Genomic DNA, 9,201 nt, shown 5'->3' with positions numbered 1-9,201 from the left:
GAATATTTTCCACCCACTGCTTTCGTGATTCATACGGTTTCAGGCACAAAAAAAAAACTCCATGTTGATTTCTTTATAAGCTTCTCAGTCATGCTGGTTTGTTTTCTAATTCTGCATGAATCTCAGCGATTAAATCACTCAGGCTATACACCTCCTCACTTTACTTTTTTGTGATGTGATTTGGTGTGATTTATGGTGGCATGGAAAATTTATGTCATAAAACAATCTCTGAAAAACATTTTTTCGGTTATTAAAGTCAAAAGTTTAATGATAATTATTCATAGAACAATCATCCTTTTCATTTAGTCATGGCACAGTAAATACATACATAAAAAGAAAATACATCCAACAAAATTTGTTGTATTTCACTTTATTTCTTTTGTTCCTGAATAAAAAATGTTTTCATTCAAGCATTCTAAATCGCCCATACCAATCCCAACCTAAGATAACCTGAATAATGTCTCAGCACACTACACATACATAGCATATAGCATATACTGAAGATAGTATCTGTATGGAAAGCGTCTGCACATTTCCCCTTGGACTGTAAGCTCTGCCACTGGCACACTCTGCTTTAGCAAAGCTTCTTAAATCACTTCCTAATTCCATCGGTCACGGAAAAGGGCAATAACACACGTTTCTGTGCATTCTAGGAAGACATAGAAGACTCTCACTGGATTGGTTGGATATTGTCCCAGATCTCTGCAACCTTTTCTCACTTCTTTTCCTACATTTTTTTTCTCTCTCTCACGGCTCACACTGACTGGGAGCGCTCACACACATGGGGGAATGAGAGCTGGGGGAAAAGGAAGACGATCACATACTCGCCTTAGCCCCAGTCCTCAGAGCAACCCTCCTCCTCTTCTTTCAAAGGCAGGGACAGAATCCCATCAACCCCCACAGATTTCCCAGGCTCAGATGTTTTCCAGCCTGGGGGCTCTGATTCCTCTTCATTGCTCTTATCAGGCTCAGGTAAAACATTAGAGATGTTATGATCACACCTGTCCAGATCAAAAAGAGACCTACACATCAGGTTTCACAGAGATATTTCAGACTGGTCTGTGGTGTTAGGCCAGGCCTAATTTTGCTCATAGATCAGTCTGATGTTAGTCAGACCAATTCACCAAAATAAAGACTGACTCATTTTAAGCCAAAAACATTAGACACCTTACCTCCAGACTAATGGTAATGGTAATCAGTGACACCTGCGCTGAGTATCACTCAACAACAACAAAAAAACAGGAACATGTGGCTAATAATTTGTGGTTCTTTCCCTTCACTCCTCCTCACGCAGAAACCAGTTTGGGATCCTTTCCCATTCACATTCTATTCAAATTTTTAAGAGTGAACTAATGACTCCAGCTTCCTGATGGGCTGCTGTTGTCTGAAAAGCTTAATTAGAACAATCATGGGTCAGGACACATGAAGCCCGGCACTGCTGGAACATTTCACTGAAGCAGAAACATGCAGGATTTCACGGTGTGAGACACATCTGCTGTTTTATCTGAACATCACAGGTCAATCACACAGTCAGTCAAACAAACAACAAACCATACATCTGTGTTTAGGTAACTTTGGCTTTTATCATCACCTTTATCTGTTTTTAAGGTGTCGTTATTTCCTCAACACCTGTGAGAAATTCAGGCTCGTCAAACAGGCATGATAGAGACCGATAACGCCAGCTGCTAATTGCTGCACTGGAGCAATTGCTGGACCAGAGTGTTGTTAATGTAATTAGCTCTGCCTGTGAAAAGGGTCTGTTAGGCTGTTTCATTGCCATATACGCACTATTTGACTTCCAAAGTTGTCAGGTTGCAGTACTGTTCTCCCTACACAACTCACTGTCTTTGTAATCAGGAATCTTGGAACGGTTGTGGTTTCCACACTACATGCCTGATCGGCCACAGGAAGTCACAAACTACAAGATCTTTCACCAGGAGGAATCCAGACGGGTTCGAGGTATGAGCCATCCAAGTTATCAGTGCACTGATTTGGAGTAAAAAATAACGATGAAGACAAAGAACAGAATATGGGTGAGAGAATGGATTGGGATACGTGGGCAACAGGGATTAGGTTTCCACTCACCTCACGTCTTGTGCTCTCATTGGCTGTAGCTGCACTAATTGCCAGTCGCAACCAGGTCAATTTCCCAGATTTGGACTTTGAGCGGTTCACAAATTTGCACGGAGGCCCTGAGAGCTCAACGCAGAAGAAAACACAGGCATACACTTCTGCTGTGTTGTGACAATTGTGTTGTCAAATTGATGAAGATGTTCTGTGTTTGTCTATTTGTGTGTGTTTTGTTAAGTTGCAGTGCGTTGAGCTGTCAGGGCCACCGTAGATTTGCCTCTTATGGGGCTTTTGTCAGCGATCTCCAAAAACTGTCAGCGAGTGGAAAATCAGAGCTACAATAGGGATGTAGTGTAAACTACATTTCTTCTTCCCCAGTTCCTTAAGTGTTTACCAAAAATAATGCCAATCACTCAGAATGATCGTTTGTGGATCAGATACCATTAGCTGCAGAAACAGAAACAGGTTTGCTTGACTCCCTGAAGAGAAAACACTAGAGGATGGGAGAGGACACAAAGTTATTTGTTTATAATTTGACATTAAACTGTATGAAATTATGTTTCATACTTGTAGTATTTTCAAGTCAATGAGGGTTAAGCAATTGCCCTCATGGACTAAATAACTAAGACACTACAGATTAAAAGTTTCAAAACATATTAAAAGAACAGATTAAAAGCATTGTGCTGCCTTCATGGTGGTATGTGTCGTGATTTTAAATCGCTTCCTGCCTTTTGCCATCGTACACTAACAGTATAATTATAGTAAACAACAAGATGATGAAGCAACATAATAAAAGCACCACAATACAAAGCAGACTTTGTGTAGTTGCAAGTGTCTTTAATTCTTTTCTCAGACACAATAGAGCACATAACCCAGAGCACAAAGGGACTAGAGGGTGTATGAGAGGTGGACATCCTGTGATGACGGAGAAACGACTGATCCAAAGCAAAGCGTCTGGACAGACATGTTTTCACTCAGGCTGAGCAAAGCAATTCAGTGGAGTTTTTTTTTTTTTTTTTCTTTCTTTTGACTTGCAATAACAAATCATACGTGCATGTCTTAATTGCAATATCAAAAAACACATTTCTATAAATTATTGTTAATGTTGTCGGTGGTGGTGTCTCTCACATCAGCTGGCGGCTCTGACATCAACCAGCAGCAGTTTGTTTTCAGTCCGTGATGAAGTCCGTCTATTGATGATTTTTTTTTTTCTCTGTCTCTACAGTACAAATCTCCAGCTCTATGTTCACGTGATTTCATTTGTCAATAAACGTAGAGGTCTCTGCAAAAAGAAAACGCTTCAACGACGTGAGTCAAAGCTACATTTGGAATAAACACAGTTCTGTAATTGACACAGCACTGAAAATGACAGTAAAAGAACTCACTTATACTGTAAACAGATAGCAATTACAAATTTATCTGATCCACAACAGTAATATATTATGAATTTATAATTTTCCTCAAGTTCTCATTTATACAACACTGACATCTTTAATTTCTTAATGTGACACATAAGAAAGAAGAATGCTACATAAGCTTTGAATAAGATATCTATATAGATCTATATACACAACTGGTTTTAGAGCGCCTCCATGTTTCCAGCATGTTATTTAAATTTACACGATTCAATATCTCAGTGTTTCTGAAATTAAGACATAGAACAAATAAACAACTGGAGATTTTAAAAGCAAGGAATCATGGAATTTTTGAACTAAATAAAATCTAATATTTTGTTTCATCCAGCAGCAGAACTCTCGCATGGCTTCTTTCTACAATGGAAAAGTTTGGAAAGTTCATCCCAACACTGTTGCTGAAGTTCCATGAATGTGTTGCACTTTCACCTTCTGTCCAGTTCGTCCTAAACCAGCTCCATGGGGTTTAATTCTGGAGTCTGTGCTGCTCCTCCATCATGTGAAGCCTCTCTCTGGTTCTGTTCCTCTAAAGCTTTGGCTCATTATCTTGCTGTGGCAGTGGTTCTCAAAGTGTGGTCCGGGGACCCCAACAGGTTCCCAGCAAAAAGGGGAATAATTTATTTTCACTACAATTACCATCAATGACAGAATATATGACTATTTTGGTCATGGGCTCTAAACACTTTCTGTGATAGAACATCTGAAAGCAAAGATCTTATCAGGGTCCTTGGTCTAATTTGTGTCAGTTTAGGTTCTTTGATGTGAAGAAGTTTGAGAGGCGCTGTGCTGTAGGATGAACACCTGACCGACCTCTGTGCCTTTTTCTCACCATTCTGACTACAATAAAAAGTACTACTTCCTGCTGTACCGTCCTAATATTACATCAGAGGGTGTAGTAACAGTTTGTTCTGCCTTTGCACAGACACAAAGTTTGTACGTCAACAACAAAGGTTGGGACACATGTAGGAATTGTTTGCATCAACTTTCAAGGCTTCATTTACTTCTGTTGCTGCAAGAATGATGTAAGTGAACCATTTAAAGTTATTCACTGGACTTGAACAATTTCAATTTTGATACAAACTGGAAAAATGGAGGTGTTCTAAATCTTTTGACCAGTAGTGTATATTAAGCTGAATTACCCTTTAAAACACCGCACAATATCAATATTCTTTTCGTGAAACCATGACAGTTATGGATCAGTCTGTTATGTACCAACACATTCGACAAGGCTCTATATTGGAATGGATCCAGTACATGTGAATGTTTCTCAACAGCAGTGTTAAATTTCTCTAAAGCAACCAGTTACACCTCCCTGAGATGAAGACCATACTGAAATGAAAGCATCTTAACCAGAGGAAATATTTCTAAGCTTATAACACTGATCATGTACAGCGCTCTGTTTATGCTGCTGAAAAGAACATTTGTATTTTCATTTTGTGAAATAAATCATGTCTTTTAACATCTGTTTAAACCAGGAGGAATTAAATTGTTTATTTTTTATTTTGGTTTAATTCAGCTGGCATTTGGTAGCATTTCTGTCTGTTATGATAAATATGTCCTCACCAAACTGCTGAGATCTGGGAGCATGGAGCAAACGCTACTACAAATTGGGACAAGAAACATGATCTGTGACAGTCAGACAGGTTATAAATAAGACGATGGTTTAACAAGATTATTTCAACAAGAAGTCAGTCAGTAAACTGTGATGCATAATTACGATGGAGAGTTTGGTTTGGACAGAATCTCAAGGTGCAGCTGTGGTGGGAACAGTGTGTGGTAGAGTTAACCAATAGATTATGGTTGAAACCATGTCTGAAGGCAGAAGTGTTTACAGCTGTTCCAACCAATCACATTTGAAACAGGGTGACAACTTTGATCCTTGCTTACTCTCTCAACTCCACCCATCTGGCTAATTGCTGTGTGAAGTGGGCCTGATTGTCGGATTGTCAGTTTCAAGTTACAGATATCGTCAGGGACAGATTCACCAATGGAGGCTTTGTAAAGTTGTGAGGGGGAAGGGGTTTCTAACACTGTTCCGACCACCTGACTCAAAGAATACTGATGCCTTACAACTGCAGCTCTACTTTATGCAGATGATGTAGTTCTGTTGGCAACATCCCACAGCAACCTCCACCGCACACTGTGTTGGTCTGTAGCAAATGCGAAACATCAGGGATGTGGGTAAGCACCTCAGTCCGAGGCCTTGAATGTTCCTTTTGGGTGGTAAAGAGGGAGATGAGCCTGAAGACAAAGCTCTCAATTTAACAGCCGATCTACACCCTAAACCTTACATATGGTCACAATCTTTAGGTAATTGCAGAAAGAATGGATGTAAGTCGGATATCTGTAGATGGTTACATGGTCTTTTATATGGTGTTCTTTTATCACGACAGGAGCTTGCTCAGGTCCACACAAAATGTTGCTGAATTTTGGACGATGCACAGATGGAAACCTCTGCAAGCATTTGAAATCTATGGTTACACATGACATCCTTATTTGCATAGATTTGCAAAGTGGATAATGTGTATTTTCCCAGAAGCATCATTTAGAAGCTTTAGACAGGATGAGCATCTCAAGACATTTGGAAGGAGCTTGGAGTGGAACCCCCGAAATGATTCCAACTGGGTGGAGATCAAGAACCTGGGCCAGACCCAGAATCCACTGAAGGGAGGACATGGCCCACCTGGCATGGGAAGGGCTCAGGATTCCCCATGAAAACCTGGAGGACTGGGGGATATTTAGGACACTTCACTTGTCCTGCTGCTACAGAAACCTGACCCATATTAGGACGGGTGCATGGATGGAGTTTGAGTAATAATAAATCGTTCACCTTATTTTTCTCTTCAAATAAACTTGGAGGTTTGTTTACAACCTGTTTGATCACCTGACCTTGTGTGTTTCTTGTCTAATTGGATGTCTTTTAGTCATACTACTGTGCTCCCAGAGCTCCAAGTCGTTTGGTTATTACCAGTAGGAGTGATGGACAAAACAAGCAGAATAAAAGCTGAGTTGTAATAAGTCAGAAGTATCACTTTAGAAACTATTTTCTGGGCCTGCGTAGATGCTGATGTCTCTTTTTAATTCTGCTGGTCTCTTTAAGCACTACCAGAGCCATTTACTGTTCAGTACAGCCAATAGAGGATAACACCATTACATCATACAGTAAGAGGCCAACCAGTGTCATTATTGCCATCAACCCCTTTCAGCAGGAAGAGGATTTAGCTCCACTGCAAGTATGTATGCAATAAAAGCATTATAGTCAAGTTACACTGTGTGTACCATACAGAATCTGAGGGCTAAGAGAATCATGTTCTCATAGTCAAAGCCCACAAATAAATAACATATGTCTTTTTCTTTTAAATTCAAATAAATATGTTCTGTTTCATTTGTAGTATGATAAAACAAAAACAATTAAAAACAACCCTCATATTCTCTAATTAGAATTCCACTTACAGTACTTAGCATCCTGTGGAGAATAGAGTATAATTTAGTCCATGCATTTTTAGAACGGCCGCTGTGTGTCAGATCCACTTTCATGCTCTCTGACTGTCAGTGGATCAAAAACACAGGACACAGCTGGAGTGGAATGTCAAAGGTCGATGATTTAAGAGTGGCCAGCAATGCGGAGAAACTGTTTAGACTGTACTCTATACTGACAGGTGAGATTTGATGCAGTGCTAGAGTGTTACAAAAGAAATCTCCTTATTTTCCTCCTTGTCAGGGCGGCCGAAACAGACAGAGAGAAAGACAGAAGAAAGAGAGAGAGAGAGAGAGAGAGAGAGAGAGAGATTGAAATGATGTGGAGCAGAGCAGAAGCAGGGCAGAGGCAGAAAAAGCAGGGCAAGCTGACCACAGCTTGTCTGACATCAATCCAGTAGTTGTTTGTTATCTCCGTCCCACGCTCACTGGACACATATCTGGTTCTTCAGACTGTTGAGAAACACAGGAGAGAGAGAAGATGGTCAGGCTTATCAGCGATACACAGCAATTCAGAGTTAAAGTAACACGCGGTAATTTATTTACGCAAAAATTCTCATCCCATAAACCGTTTGCCGATTGATGCATGATACAAATAACTTCAGTTCATACTGGGTTGTTTTCAGGTGACCATAACCCAGTATGAACTTTGTCATGTTATGTGCAGTTTGGTATTAACTATCATCACCAAGCCAAGAGGCTGAATGAACAACCTGAAATTTACCAACCTCTCATTTCAGAGTTTTGAGTGACCAGTGATGATCAGTCACAGAGCACAGCTTAACTCAGTGAAAACACCTGCCAGGTGAGATCGTTGTTTTACTTTCACTTATTATGAGAGAAGTGTCATGATCTGGAAACCAGGGACTGACTTTGATGCAGGATTTATTAAGAGCCACGACAGCGTGCGCGCGCGTGCGTGTGTGTGTGTGTGTGTGTGTGTGTAATGGCAGGAACCACCACAGTGGGGGCTTTGAGGACTTTGACAGGTGTTATACAGTATATCTGTCTGTCTGTGAAGAGATTTTATCACCAAACTCGCGTCACAACTGTGCAAGATACAGTCACAAAACTTTACCGGTGTGTAGTTGACATCAAAATAAAGGTGTGATCTGATCCATGAGTACTGAGTATTCATGTCATAATGTGGTAAAGACTACTCTGAGTACTAAAGGGTCAGAATGTCAACATTTTGACGGGTGATCCCACCTAAAACAGATGATGTGGCTGATCTGATGATCAGTGTTTATTGCCCCACTGGATCACTACAGATGTTCCAGTCATGTTGAACCTGAATTTTCCTTCTCCCTCTCTCATCCCATTCCTCGTAATTGGCTGATTTCAGGTGCTTGGGAACCAATCACATCGCGCCAGGATCTCATACTGCCAATCAAGTTGTCGCAGTCATACTTCTGTTCTCCTCTCTCCCGTTGTCAGCTGTCATTTCAGTGCGGTTGCTGCAACTCTCCTCCACCCCTTTCACCTCCTGTCTTCATATCCAGTCAGGCTGAGCTCATCACTCTCTTCACATCCAGATCTCCAGCTTCTCCTCTTCCTATCTCCAGGACCACCACCACTGTCTAGACCCCAGGGGTTTCCTATATTTTGCACAGCCTCAGCCCCTAATCACATATGATGACATCACAATGGGGTCTAACCGCAAATTACTGTCATATCTCTCACTTTTCCTCTCTTTGCACATGGCAATAGAAGTTTTGTCTCTCTTGATTGAAATAGGAATAATGATTGTTCTGATCAACAGAGGAAGTGGTGTGACATTGTTGATTACAAAGTCGAGGAGGTCTGAGTGGTTGGGTGGGTGAACATAAAGTACATAAAGTACATAAACTCCCACTAACTCTTTGCCTCTACGCTTAAAGAACGGTTTTATCTTCACAAGGGTGATGTTCGTTTTGGAAGTCACTAACGAATGATGTCGTTCTGCCAATACGGGTGTAACATCAGAAAACACTTATGTGTTGTTCCGGAGTGCGACTGCAGTCTTTTATGATTTAATTTGGAGGACTTTTTGAAATTTCACTTGAATTTCAAGAACAACACAGTGTTTTGTTTCAGGATGAGCTGTACAAAGCTGTCACATTGCTGCAGTGTAACACAGAATCAAAAAACAAGACACAGTCGCAGTTGAGCAGTTTCCTGTCCAGGGAGCAACGTTTGTTTATTTGGGTGTTTACAAATTCTTTAGGCTTGTTACAATAATTTGGGCTGCTTTCTGTACAGT

General features: G+C 40.6%; 1 protein-coding gene across 1 annotated transcript in view; it reads right to left on the bottom strand.

The window, feature by feature from the left end:
• Positions 1-2,892: 2,892 nt before the first annotated feature.
• The window catches only part of zmat4a (zinc finger, matrin-type 4a), a 139,747-nt gene continuing 133,438 nt past the window's right edge, over positions 2,893-9,201 (bottom strand). Inside the window, exon 7 of the mRNA XM_023397798.2 lies at positions 2,893-7,412. Coding sequence (XP_023253566.1) covers positions 7,385-7,412 — 28 coding nt within the window. The 3' untranslated portion in view covers positions 2,893-7,384. The remainder of the gene's footprint in view (positions 7,413-9,201) is intronic.

This window comes from Seriola lalandi, unplaced genomic scaffold, assembly GCF_002814215.2.
Source record: "Seriola lalandi dorsalis isolate HSWRI2012SDOR001 ecotype SW California unplaced genomic scaffold, Sedor1 jcf7180002054883, whole genome shotgun sequence".
Classification (NCBI taxonomy): Eukaryota; Metazoa; Chordata; class Actinopteri; order Carangiformes; family Carangidae; genus Seriola; species Seriola lalandi.
Note: the sequence above shows the minus strand (reverse complement) of the source record. Positions and strands in the feature narration are given on the sequence as shown.